At 39.3% G+C, this 13,640-nt stretch overlaps 1 protein-coding gene across 1 annotated transcript; it reads right to left on the bottom strand.

The window, feature by feature from the left end:
- Nucleotides 1-8,949: 8,949 nt before the first annotated feature.
- LOC127775796 (GDSL esterase/lipase At5g45910-like) lies at nucleotides 8,950-12,822 on the bottom strand. Its single transcript, XM_052302092.1, has 5 exons — nucleotides 12,432-12,822; nucleotides 11,562-11,777; nucleotides 11,295-11,443; nucleotides 9,690-9,966; nucleotides 8,950-9,497 (listed from the first exon to the last, which is right to left on the bottom strand). The coding sequence occupies exons 1-5, from the start codon at nucleotides 12,757-12,759 to the stop codon at nucleotides 9,280-9,282; spliced, it is 1,188 nt and encodes a 395-aa protein (XP_052158052.1). The 5' UTR covers nucleotides 12,760-12,822; the 3' UTR covers nucleotides 8,950-9,279.
- Nucleotides 12,823-13,640: the final 818 nt, after the last annotated feature.

Below are 13,640 nucleotides of genomic sequence, written 5' to 3' on the forward strand. Positions count from 1 at the left end.
ACGTGCATACATACGTACTCTCTTTTTTTTTTTCTTTTTTTCCCTTCTTCTTGTTAGATGAGATAGAAAACCAAATTAATAATTTAATACACATATTAACTGTTAATATTTTAAGTTCTAAAATGAACTTTAATAAATTAGAAAAAAATTCAAGAAAATCTGAGGAAAAAAGTAAAACATTTATTCATCAATTTTCATTTAAATTAGTAGATCTGTTATCTCATATTATTAAATTAAATCTATTAATAACCTCACACATAATCTCTCTCAGCGCACCGACGAGAGAAAGGTACTTACATACTGCTCATAAAAAACCAAAAAAAAGTACAACTGTAACGCGACGTACGATTAAAAACAAATAAATATATATTACATATATCATTAAAAATTACATCCGCTTCCATCTCCTCCCCTCTTTTCTCTACGCATGTATAGATGAGATCGTAACTATAATTAGTGATATTAAATTTTAAAGAACTATAACTTTATAAACATAGATTATATATATCACAAGATATACATAAATAAATTAGATCCATAATCTTTGGAAATAAAATTTTTAAGATTCTATTATTTTACCCATTATATTAACAATATAATATAATTTTATTTAGAAACATTATTTTAAAAAACACGTGGTTTAAAATAAAGGTTACACAACTATATTTTATACCATTAATTATCAATTTATGATCTATATTAACTAATTTATACTCCCTCCGTTTCTAAATATTTGACGCCGTTGGCTTTTTTAAATATGTTTGACCGTTAGTCTTATTTAAAATATTTAAGTAATTATTAATTATTTTCCTATCATTTGATTCATTGTTAAATATACTTACATGTATACATATAGTTTTACATATTTCACAAAAGTTTTTGAATAAGACGAACGGTCAAACATGTGCTAAAAAGTATACTATTTTTAATAAAAATATTTTTCCATCGATTTTCACTTAAACTGACTGACCTATTAATTAATTAATTAGGCAATCATATATATCTTTCATAAAAAAATGAAAAAAAAGCTTCTAAAGACCTCTCTTCAATCCTCTGCACAACACGTGTTCATATTTGCCTTCTGCACATATGACAAAAAGCATCGTACCTAAGGCAGCTAAAAGTGATTACCAAAGTGATCATGACTGTCAATAAACACTACACATACTAATTAAATTTATATAATTTCTCTCTTATTTCAAACAAATATTATTTCGAAGAATACAATTGAACATGTGAAAAACAAAAAAAAAGGCTTTAAACAATTGCTGATATTTTTGCACTACTAAACCAAGCAATAGTGTAGATGATTTGTGTCCTGACATAAAAAAGTCTTCAATTCTTTAAAAGTGTGGAAAAATATGAACATTTTGAACTTCTACGAATGAAGAAACAATCCAACCGTAATCTATCCTTAATTTGGTTGTTACTAAATCATGCATCTTCATAAGGCGATTCAGTTACAGTAACTTTGAATTTCTTACTATCACAGTTTGTGCTTATAGCAATATTGTACATAATATTTACTTACTTGATCCAAAAGTCGAACTCATATGGCCTTGATTTATCATCTAACATGAATGATATTTGGACATGGCCACCCTATAGTTTACCCTTATGAGATGCAATTTCGGAAAAAAATAAATTAAATATCATGTTTTAATAATACGGATGCCCACGCATCGCGTGGGCCACCTTTCTAGTTAATTACTAAAAATCTATATCATTTAACACCATAATGTTAATGTTTTCAGATTCATCATGAGAAAAATAAATTTTATAATATATAATTTACATGTTGCTAACTACACGAATTCCTAAAATTTAAACCAAATTTAATGGTTAAACATCAAAATGTTTGACAAACGAAAAAAAACTAAAATAACGAGTACATTGAATTCTATCATAATTTACCCTGTTAAACACTCCCTCCGTTTCGAAATGTTTGACACCGTTGACTTTTTAGCACATATTTGACCGTTCGTCTTATTCAAAAATTTTTGTGAGATATGTAAAATTATATGCCTATATAAAAATATATTTAAAAATGAATCAAATGATAGAAAAAAATTAATAATTACTTAAATTTTTTGAATAAGACGAACGATCAAACATGTGATAAAAAGTCAATGGAGTAAACATTTCGAAACGGAGGGAGTAGTACAAAGTAGTTCGATTGCCGCGCAAATGGACAAATTCTTGCAGAAATGTACGCTTCCAATGCCATTCACGTGCGAACCCTTTTGGGGGGCGTTTGCTTTCTACTCTTCCGATGCAAAATCATGGCAGCGTGCAACTAGCAAAGCGTGTGACACACACGAGACGGCAAAACAAATGCAACTGCCACAACGGTCCGCAGACAAGCGAACGTCAACTTGGGCCAGATTAGATGATACTCCTAGCCACTACACATCTTGATTCTTGAAGGTTTATTATCACTGGTACACTAGTTGTATATTGCGATTTGATTTGCAACACAGCATGCATGCGATCCGTGTTTGTGCTACCCCCAGAGAACCAAAGGACAAGGAATAATCCTATTGGACAATGTCAGTCTGTCAGTGTGTCAATCTGAGCTCACATAGCATAGGTTTTCTTGTGTGTAACAGCAAGTAAAAAAAGGTGATGTAAGTGAATTGTACGCGTTGTCATATTATATTTTTTTTCTTATATGGAGGAGTAAGGAGGGGAGAGAGAAGCAAAACAGACTACAGATTTATAACCAGCTATACTTGAGCTTCAATAAAAATTATGTGAGATGGATGGATAGATTAGAAATTAATGATTGTTGTCGAATGATAATCGCTTCACGTCGAAGGACGTGGTAAACTCAATGAGTGGTTGGAATAGTAAAGCGATATATTAATTGGTAAAATTTTTTGGGATCCCCATTACATGGCCCTAGGGGGCTATTTATAGCCCTAGTACAGGCTCATACCCTCAAGGGCAGAGCTAGAGTGAGATGGAGGGGGTGCCACTTGTTTAATTTACTCTGCTTTATATTAAATTTAAGCTAATACGGATGTCTAAATTTGTATAGAGGGGGGTGCACACATGGTGAAAATAGGTCAGCTATAGCTACAAATTTTTATTGACCGGGTTCCTGGGCACCCCCTCTATACTCTAGCTCCTCCCTGCATACCCTCTAGGGTTTGGTTAGTATAGGGGAATTTACATGGTTACCCTTATGATAGGGATATTACAATGGGTATACAGAGTCTTTTGTATTCATAGGCCCTAAAGTGGCCTCCTTAAGCCGGCCCATTAGTTGGCGAAGGGCCTCTATGGGCCGCTATGCGTCCCAAGTCCTTACCCGAAGGCATTTCTTACTTCGGGCGATGGCCTCATGCTTCGCCCTACGGCCTTCGCCAACTGTAGATCTTCGATTGTTTGATGAGCTTGGAGGCAAACCCTTCGGTCTTCATTACACAGCTTCGCCCAGGTATGATGGCGAACCCCTTAGTCTTCATCGTTCGGTTTTGCCTAAGGGCATCACCCTTGGCGTCCGTCTAGGACTTAGCCAATGCTTGATGGTTTAGATGGTTTCGGCAGGTCGGTCGAAGGCCCTCGTGAGCTTTGGTCGAGACTGTGCAAGATGTGTGGTATGCCATGAGGCGCCCCCTTTCGGCTGATGGTCCTGTCGAAACTTACCTTTCACATGTAAAACTCAACACTTGTAATTTGCCTTTTTGTCATTTGCCTGTGTTCGGTGAAATCCTTCTTTCTTTCTTCTTTCTTTTGAGAGAATCTATTATATACCACTAACTTTGTCACACGTCTACGATTTGCCACCGACTTTGTCACGTTCTACAATATGCTATTGACTTTTGCTTAACTTCTACGATTTACTATCGTCGTTCGGTTAGCCTCTGTTAGTACTGTGCAATTTTGTCCAAATGACCAAAATACCCCTAGGAAAAAAACTTCCAAAAATTGGATAAAAATTTCAAAATATCATATTATAAACATAAGATTGTAAAATGTGGGTCCCACCATTTCTTTTCTGACTTTAAGTGTTACATAGACGCCATGCCAGCAGCTGAAACCGCCGTTCAAACCACCTTAGGACTTTATTTGCACTAGTTTTGGGAGTTAAGGGACACGTCATATGTAGTATTGTGGTTCAGGGTAGAATTTAGACTTGGTGACAATTGAGGGACTTGAAGTGAACCTATCCTTTCCCGACAGATGAGAATCATTGGCGCCGGCTGTCAGCCCGCCCTGCATGCCAGCCCATACTCAGATTCTCGTTCTCCCAGGCCTGAACCGATGGGCTTTTATTCTAACATAATAAGTCTATCTTTTCTTCCTCATTGGCTCATTGCTTACCTGTGATTAAATGGCATCCTTCAGCCGTATAAAACCGGAGGATGCTACGCGTCGGATGTCGAAAAAAATTATCCCTAAAGTCGAAACTAAAAGGAACGTATAAACCAATACTTCTATAGATTCGATCGTGGTTTATTTACAACTAGCTGGGTGGCCCGCACAATTACGCGGCTAGCACCGATATAAAATTATCTATTTTTTAATATAGTTTTACTTAGAATTTTGTTAAATAGATATCTCGTTGTCTTAAGACTTTGAAAAACCAAACCTTATCATCCCTGTGTTTCTAATTTTATATTTTTTAAAAGTTATGTCAGTTGCTACTTCTAAATATTTTGTCACCCCTCATTTATTTGCTTCCTCGATCTACCACTACTTCTATTTGTTCTCACTAAAACCTCTAAAACTTAGACCTTATAGTTTTTAGAGTTTATTGTCTCGTTTGGGTTTTGTTTTTATAATTTTCAGAAGTCTCATCAAATGCTGCCACCATACTACTCTACGGTCAATCCACTGCCTCTTCTCTTTATTTTCATTGAGATTTTAAAAATCAAACGTAATTACCATTTAGGTTCTTTTTTACTTTCTAGAAGTTCCACCAAACTGTCAGCGACTTTACCCCTGTACTCATGTACAGCTCACCCGCTGCCCCCTCTTTATTGTCTTCGAGATTTTAAAATTCGAACATGACTATCATTGGGGTTTATTTTTTTTTACTTTTTAGAAGTCCCGCCAACCGTTGTGACCATGCTGCTTAATGACCCGTCCATCGTCCCTCCTTTTAATCATCATTAGGATTCTATTTGGGGTTTTGTTTATAGTTTTTAGATATTCCATATAACGCCACCACTCTAATCCTTTACATACATGTTGCTTCTCCTATATTTTTTGTCATTTGTCATCTTTTTATAATTTTTAGAAGTCATGTCAAACCCTGTCACCATACTTCTCTTCGGCCTGTTCACTACCTCTTCTCTTTATTGTCATTAGGATTTTAAAAATCGAATATAATTATTATTTTGGTTTATATTTTACTTTCTATAAGTCCCGCCAACCGCCATGACCGGGCTGCTTAACGGCCCATCCGTCGTCCCTCCTTTTAATCGTCATTGGGATTCTATTTGAGGTTTTGTTAATAGCTTTTAAATGTCCTATCAACCGCCACCATTCTACTTCTTTATAAACATGTTGCTTCTCCCCCTCTTTATTGTTATTTGTCATCATTTGTGTTCTAGATGGAGTTTTTTTAGAAGTCCATATTTTTCATTCCGATATTTTTATTTATAAATTATATTTCTACTTGAACTCTTATAATTATTTTTATATTTACAGAATTTATTTTTTTTTGTTATTTCAAGTTTTAGTTAATCTCGTCATATGTTCTAGATGGTCTCTTATTTCAATAGTTTTTACTTTTTATGTCGAATTTAAGTTTAAGTCATATTCCTAGTTGAACTATTATTTTTTATTTTTCTATTTTTGGAATTTATTTTAATTTTTATTTAGAATTTTAGTTAATATCGTATTATGTCTTATACGAATTATTTTTTAATATTTTTTATTTTCAATTTATAGTTGTTTCATCCTACTCGAACTATCTTTTTTATTTATCTAATTTCAGATTTTATTTTATTTTTATTCCGAATTTTAGTTAATCACGTATTGGATTCTTATATGGACTCTTCTTTTAATATTCCTTATTTTTAATTCCGAATTCCAATTATTTCTAGATTGTATTCCTACATGGAATCTTCTTTTTCCAATTTCAGATTTTATTTTATTTTAATTTCGAATTTTAATTAATCTCGTATTGGATTCTGATACGAACTCTTTTTTCAATATTGCTTATTTGTAATTCCGAATTTCACCTATTTTTAAATTGTATTTCTACTTGGACTTTTTTTTTCTCCGATTAATGTGGTAATTTCTAGCCCCAACAGCGAACGTGGTGCTTTCTTTTCGAGCTATTTTAATAATATAATAGATTATAACTTCCACACCTATTCATTTGTCATTTGGGATCATTTCCCGTATAAAAAAGAAAAAAGAGTCAAAGAAGGGATGGGAGATGTTTCCTATGTCAAATAAAAAAGAGAGGTGAAAGATACCAAAGCAATGTGGCCTCAGACTGGCTGTCTCCTCGTAGTTGGATCTCCGACTTTTTGGAATGTTTCAAATTCCACTTGAGGGTATAACGCCTCCCCAAAATACCGGTGTAAATCGACTACTCCTATGATTTGGGAGACGGTTTTGCTAACATGGTATTGACCGCGGTCAAACCCGTTGATTCAGCGCATGGCCCAACATGCCAACTTGCAACCGGCCACGCGAAGACTGCCCGCCGTCCACCGCCCGTCCCCGGCGAGCCTCCCCAAGCAGTGCCGCGTCGTCGTTGCGGCCATGGGCTGCGACGGTAGCGGCGCTCGGCGGCGGCGATGGAGTTCTTGCAGTGCATGCAGGGTGCAGGTAGCTCCTCCCCATCGTGCTCTCCTCCGACGACGTCGGACACCTTCTTCAGTGACATCGTGCTGGTCACGCACGCAGCGACGCATGCAGGCGCCGAGAACACCTTAGCTCCCCTCGTGACGTACGTTTCGACGGGGCGGTGGTGGAGGCGACGCCCCCATGGCGGCCGCCGGCCGGATCGGAGATGATGAACGAGTGCCGCCTCCGCCGCAGCTCCCTCCTCCTGCGCCCAGCCCGAACATGGCCGGGCTAAAAACAAGAAGATCATATACTATATCTAGCTAGCTATAGCTAAGTAAATTAAAGCATGCACCACTCCACAGTTGTCCACAGTGTCCTTCTCACAGATCACGGATGCCTGCGAAGAAAAAAACAGTCGGAGGAGCCGATTTGCACTGGTTTTCACAGTTGAGAAAGACGTTATACCTGGTTTTGTGGTTGAAGGATACGATTTGATAAGAGATGAGGGAAGCAAAATAAACTTATTCCCATTCGAACGAAAAAGTTGGCCTGGCATGAAGCATCAATTGGGCTTGGTGGGGCTGAATCACACCACCCGTTAAAAACGTAAAATATGATACGGTTAACGGAGTAGAACGGATGAAACCTAACGAGGATGATATATTTTTTTTTTGACAAGTTGACTAGTACGATGGTATTTTCTGAAAGTTGCATTTGTCAATCTCATTTCTTAGTTGGGACGTTTGTTGGATTTTCTGATATATTAAAGACGACCGTTGAATATACCCAGGATGTACAACTGTGAATGGTGGAGACTGGAGAGACTGATGAGTGATGAGGTCAAGGGTGACCTACCTCTGTCCACAGTGAGTAACCTTTGCTTTTGCGGGAAAAGAGTAGCTTTTGCAACTTAATACAACCAAGCAAGTATGACAAGGTACTTGTGTACTTCACTTGTTCTTGTGTTATTCATGGTATATGAACATAACGCGGACATTATTTTGAAGGCATTTGCACAATTCACGATTGACTCCATGAAAACAGAAACATTGCACAAATTCTATGCGTACTGATAGAGTAAAAGAAAAAAAAAAGATGGTACCAGCGATGCTGCCATTACTCTCATCAAGCAAGGAGGCACACTAAATACTGGAACCAATCACTACTTCACTGGTGTACTGAAATCTTATAGTAATTCTATACGTGTGCCAAAAGTTTACGCCGTTCCAGTACTGCCATTACACTTCCATTGGCCGTGCACGCTCAAATGTCAAACTGCGCGTTGCAGCAGTTAACTGTCGCTAGGGTACAGTACATGTTACGCTGATCAGACAAGAACAAAGGTCTTCTTCTTCTTCTTGGATGGAGAAGCATCTTCAGAATTGAGCAGCTGACAGACGAGTGGTTGGGTGGATGGATCCTCTCATTTAACTCCATCATCATGTGGGGTTTCAATCTGGACCATACATATGCACATCCATCCCCTGTTTAGATCCAGCAGATTCCCTCGTTAATTTCGCCATGTTGTGGTTCGTGCCATCTCTGACAGAGGCAGGTATCATTCTGAAGTTGAGAGTTTCGGCTGTTTGTTACAGTGTTTCTTTGTACTGTAATGGTGTGTAGTGTACAGTAGTACCCTCTTAGCCTTAAAAGGATGCTCAGATGATGCCGGTTGCTGGATTATCATTAATTATGCTCTTCACCGAAATGTTTCTGTGGATTACTTGGCTTGGACTTGAACTCCAATCCAGAGAAATTTTTGACAGGATTAGGTTCCTCCTATCCGTGCTTGTTCCAGAGATAGGAGTATTTGATTATATCTGTTACCAGCATCGTGGTACTGATGTTTTTTGGTCCATTTCTGCAATTATTCAGTTGTGCTAGACTGAGATATAAATCAGCAATTAGGCACCTATCAGAGCATTGAAGCTCTTGGTATTGTGTCACCCATCAAGCCAGGGAATCATCTCTACCTGTATCATGCTTCCATAGCTCTATTATTGAAGAAATATTTTAGATGTGCGCATTCTTGCAGAGGCCAAGAGTATGATTGGTATAGTTGTATATACTCAATGTAACTGACAAAATTCAATAAAAACTTTCATTATCTTTAAAAAAAGTATCCTCAGAATGCAAACAGAGATCATGATGGAAAACACTACATTATAAACGTTCATTCATCATTAGGCAGTCATAGATGCACAAATTTGATCTCTTTATTACCATAAATTATTACCCAGAGTCATTGACAAATGAAAAGAATCAGAGAACATGTCAAACATGGTACATCTGTACTACATCTTCTCAGTTTAATTTGGAACATATCTATACTGGCACCAGTTTCAACATTCATTTTGGAACATATCTATACTGGCACAGTTTACACATTCTTCCAAATGAAAACAAAAAAACTAAACAACTTTTACCCATATAACTTAATTCTTCAGTGACTGAAACCTTCTTCATTCATATATATTTTTGCACCAACAGCTGTGTTACATACAGTCAAAACCCCTCAAATTCTCACTTGAGGATTGGGGGCTCAGCATATGGCCCATTCAGCCAGCCATTGGCGACATAGCGGTAGGCGGCTTCGGTCATGTGGATGCCGTCCCAGCTCACGTACGACGACGGGTTGGAGCACACGCTAGCACCCTCCTCACCACACTTCTTCTTCAGGTTGAAGTTGTAGTTGCCCTGGCCTCCAGCACCACAGCAAGCCTGCATAGCCGAGCTGAAACCTGCAATGCCATATCATTGATGTTTAGACCATGATATCATCGTCGCACCAAATCGGAATAGTAAAATTTAGTCCTGGAGATCACAACTGACGAACTGTAAAATTCATTCCGGATGTACCTAAAGTTCTAAACATACACTGGAGATGCATTACAATTTACGGTTAGCATGCTATTGCACTGAGGAAGACTCACCAAAATTTCCAGGGCTGACGACAAACTGCATTGCCGCCTTGAAGTAGTCACCATACATGATTTTTGTCTCTGGGTACTTCTTTTGAAGCTCATCAAGCTGCTGCTTGAGCTCCCTGTTGTGATGGAAGGCGAGACGGTTGTATCTCCGGAGGCACCCGGTGCGGGCATTGTAGTCAGCTTTGCTGCTGGTGTTGTACAGTGTCAGGTACAAGGGGAAGCATCCAATTGGGAGAACTCCTGGTACCAGCAAGTCTTTCGCACCAAGTTCAATCAATTTCTGGGAAAATAAACACACAGATGGTTAACTAACAGTACTCAAAATGATTCATCAGTGTGTGTGCATGTTCCAGCTTTCATCTCAGTAAATTCTTTCAGTTATTCAACATCTGGCATGTGGTTAAAAATCTGTACTGCTGGAAACTAATCTCACTCCTAGAAATGTGCAAATCAAACATTTCCCCACACGACAGATTGAAAGCCATCGATTTATAGTAATAGAATAACATCACTACTTTACTGATAAATTTGTTCCATCTGCTTAAACTTTGGGGAAAACAGTCTATTTTATCCTACAACCCTTGTCATGTGACTGCCGTTTCATGATGGGCATGCACATAACAAAATGATTCCCTTCTTTCACCAGCCACAACTTTTGCATGCCCATCCTCTTCATTGAGCAATCATGATCCTATAGATCAAAAATCCCCACCTACACATCACATGGGGCTGCACTAAGCAACAATCTGATGCACTGTAGATTAACTCGATTTGGTAGACAAAGTACAACCCCATTCTATCACTGATATGCAGAGGTGATCAATGCAGGTGAAAAACAAAAGAAAGAAAAAAGAAAAAAAATCCTTTTCAAAGCATCGCAGCCATAGCGGTTTCTTGTCGAGTGCCTAGGCAGAAGATTCTGCCATTCTGGTTTGGTACCAAATCTGTCACATGTTCTCCTCCTATTTTAGTGCAAATTGGACCGGTAATCCCAGTTGACTATTAGTAAACGTCACGTTGAGATCCATAGATCCAGAGCATTAATGTGTGTATTAACTGTGCCAATGCTTACCTAACAGCCAATCTACTCACAAATCTCACTGAATAGAATACAGACTTGTCAAGACTTACTGCACCCAACCCAAAGTACAGTATTTCTGGAATACTTTCCGAAGCTTATTCCCATTTGATCATCAGTAACTCATTTCAATTATATTTGTACCACATACAGTGTTCATTATGCAGCTTCCTTTTTTCTTTTTGGCTGTTTCTTTTTTCAGACAATATCTAGCTATGACATGTCTGGAATCTGCAGTGACACATACTTGCAGTACTCTGATTCCCTGGATCTCCAAATGCAGCACTACATTGTACTGCTCCTTCCATCACTACCTACTTCAGCAATGTGTGTGTGTGCGCATGTGCTTTTTTTTTTTTTTGAGAAGGGTATTTTTTACCCCGCCTCTACATCCAACCGGATATATGCAGCCCGTTCTAATGGAGACTCAAGTAGTGTGTGCATGTGCATTATGTGTTGCAACTCAAAGTAGTGTCATCTTACTGTAGGAATTCTATGCAAATTCATCAGATTCATGGGCACATTCTTACCTCGACACCGTTGGCGATGGCCTTGGCGACGAGGGGGACGTAGGTCTTGACCTCGGAGAAGGCGACGCCGGAGAAGAGAGGGGCATTGTAGTCATTTCCCCCAAACTCCCCCACCACGAACAGTGACTTGCCGAAGTAGTCCTTGCACTCTGCAACATCATCCAAACCACACACACCCAATTAAACCCCAAACTGTTCATCCGGCTGAAACCTGCAACATGGCTGCATCTCCAAAAAAGACAGAAGAAATCAAGAAGTCCATGTGACCTTGGTCCGACTTGCAGAGGGAAGGCTTCATGTCCTGGAGCCATCCGATCTGGGTGTTGATGGAGCCGGTGTTCCAGATGCGCTGGTCGATGCCGTGCTGCTTGAAGAAGGAGTACTCCAGCGCCGTCGCGCCGGTGATGGCGAAGTTGGCGCCCTTGCTGAAGTCCGCGCCGTGCGCCTTCGACGCCGGCGGCAGCGGCAGCCCGAAGTGCTCCGCTGCAAGCCAAGGATCGCTTCTCCCATCAGATTAAGAACAAAAAAAACCCGCAAGTTTGGAATCAAATCGCTCTGCTTTTTTTTTTCTTTTTTGCTCTGAAACAAAAGCAGACAATGTTCAGAACGCGGTTCAGGCAATCGATTGGGAAGCAGATATGCTGTCGATTTGAGAGGCCTTGCAACAGTAATTATACTATCAGCTTTGTGTTTCTTTTTAGGAGTTGGAGGAGAGGAAAAAAGAAGAAGGAACTTTGGTTCATAATCGATTGCTTTGATGTGGCAGAAAGGAGGCAGCAATAATTTCACCATTGCAAAAGCGCAGACTCTTTTACTACTCCCAGAGTTTTTGAGGTTTGAAACACGGAACATAAAAAAAAAAGGTTGAAGAGAAATTTGATTAATTAGTTGAGGTGTTCTGTAAAATAAACAGGAAAAGAAGAAGGGTCAATTGCATCATGACCAAAGGTCAGAGCAATGGTCTTCCCAAAATTGACACTTTTTAATAAGAGTACTAATAGCAAGACAGAGACATTTCTATTGGTTATTGCAAAATGACTCCATTAAACAAAGAAATAGTATATGTGAAGCGGTGGCAAGGCCAAGAGAGGGACAAGAGAAAGAAGAGACGCCATGGACGAGGAGCTAAGGTATTACCGAGGAAGTCGACGACGAGGCGGCCGTTGGAGCAGCGGCCGGTGGGGCGGCCGAAGAAGGTCATCCCGTAGGGGGCGCGGGCGGTGGTGAGCGACTTGGGGATGCCGTCGGCGATGAGGTTCCCGGCGTCGGACAGCGAGTCGCCGAAGCTGAAGATGGCCTCGTACGACTTCTTGCTCCTCGCCGCCGAGCACCCCGTCGGCGCCGCCGCCAAAAGCAGCACCACGGCGACGGCGACCAGCAGCTGCTGCCGCCGGCTGCACCGGCTGCCGGGCGCCATTGCTGCTGCTGTCTGCGTGTGTCGGCAGGAGGAGGCAATGGCGCGCATGTGGGTGAGACTGAGAGGAGAGAGACGGGGGTTAATTGGCTATTATAGGGCTTGTGTCCGTGTGGCGTGGCGCTAGCTCATGACTTTATATAAACTGCTGCTGCTGCTGCAGGGAGAGGTGAGGGGAGGTGTGGTTGGTTGGCACTGTGGTGCTTGAGATGGAATATGGATGGTGGATTCTAATAGGCAAAATTACCAGGGCCTTAACCTTTTCGCTTATGCTTATTTATCAGTCAAATTTTAATTTTTTAATCTTAAATTTAAAGTTGATTTTAAAATTCTTTTATCAAAGTTTATTTTTCAGTCTTTACTTTTTAAATCGTTAATAACACGTATATAAACGTTTTTATTCGCAAATTACTTTTCGTTTGTAAATATGCTGTTTCGCTTATTCGTGAATAAGCGAAATGATGGCTCCGTAATGGTCGTTTTGGCAGGGCTCCATCCCAAAGTATATAGATATTTGTTTTATCTAGATTTATGGTATTATAATATATGATATGTCCTATCCAATACTGAGTGTTTATTTTAAAATGGAGATAGTCATGTCACACTTTATGATTGTTCTCTTAAATAAAATGTAAGTTAAAATATTTTTAAGAAAACTTGATAATGTAAAGTACAGGGAGATTAGTTACTTAAAAATATCAGGTGGAAAATTGGTTTATACATTGAGGAAGGAAATAGTTTTGGACATAAATAGAATCTTACTGTTCATATGCTGATATTTGTTTTAAACTTCTTGCAGTGCAGCGGCGAGGGGCAGCAAATAACAAGTGATGGGAAACTTATTCCTGTAAAACTGCAGCGGAAATCCGGTAGATATGGCTCGGTAGGAAGGACCGCACGTATTAAATGAAGTGAAGGGTATACGGCAACTA

The sequence above is a fragment of the Oryza glaberrima genome, chromosome 6 (genome assembly GCF_000147395.1).
Source record: "Oryza glaberrima chromosome 6, OglaRS2, whole genome shotgun sequence".
Classification (NCBI taxonomy): domain Eukaryota; kingdom Viridiplantae; phylum Streptophyta; class Magnoliopsida; order Poales; family Poaceae; genus Oryza; species Oryza glaberrima.

Bases quoted from the DNA above. Each gene is read 5' to 3' on its own strand.
- LOC127775796 (XM_052302092.1), bottom strand. From the start codon at position 12,759: ATGCGCGCCATTGCCTCCTCCTGCCGACACACGCAGACAGCAGCAGCA. The intron at 11,444-11,561 runs GTCACATGGACT...ATGATGTTGCAG, and splicing joins CCTCTGCAAGTCGGACCAAG to AGTGCAAGGACTACTTCGGC. The intron at 9,498-9,689 runs GTGAGTCTTCCT...ATGGCATTGCAG, and splicing joins CGTCAGCCCTGGAAATTTTG to GTTTCAGCTCGGCTATGCAG.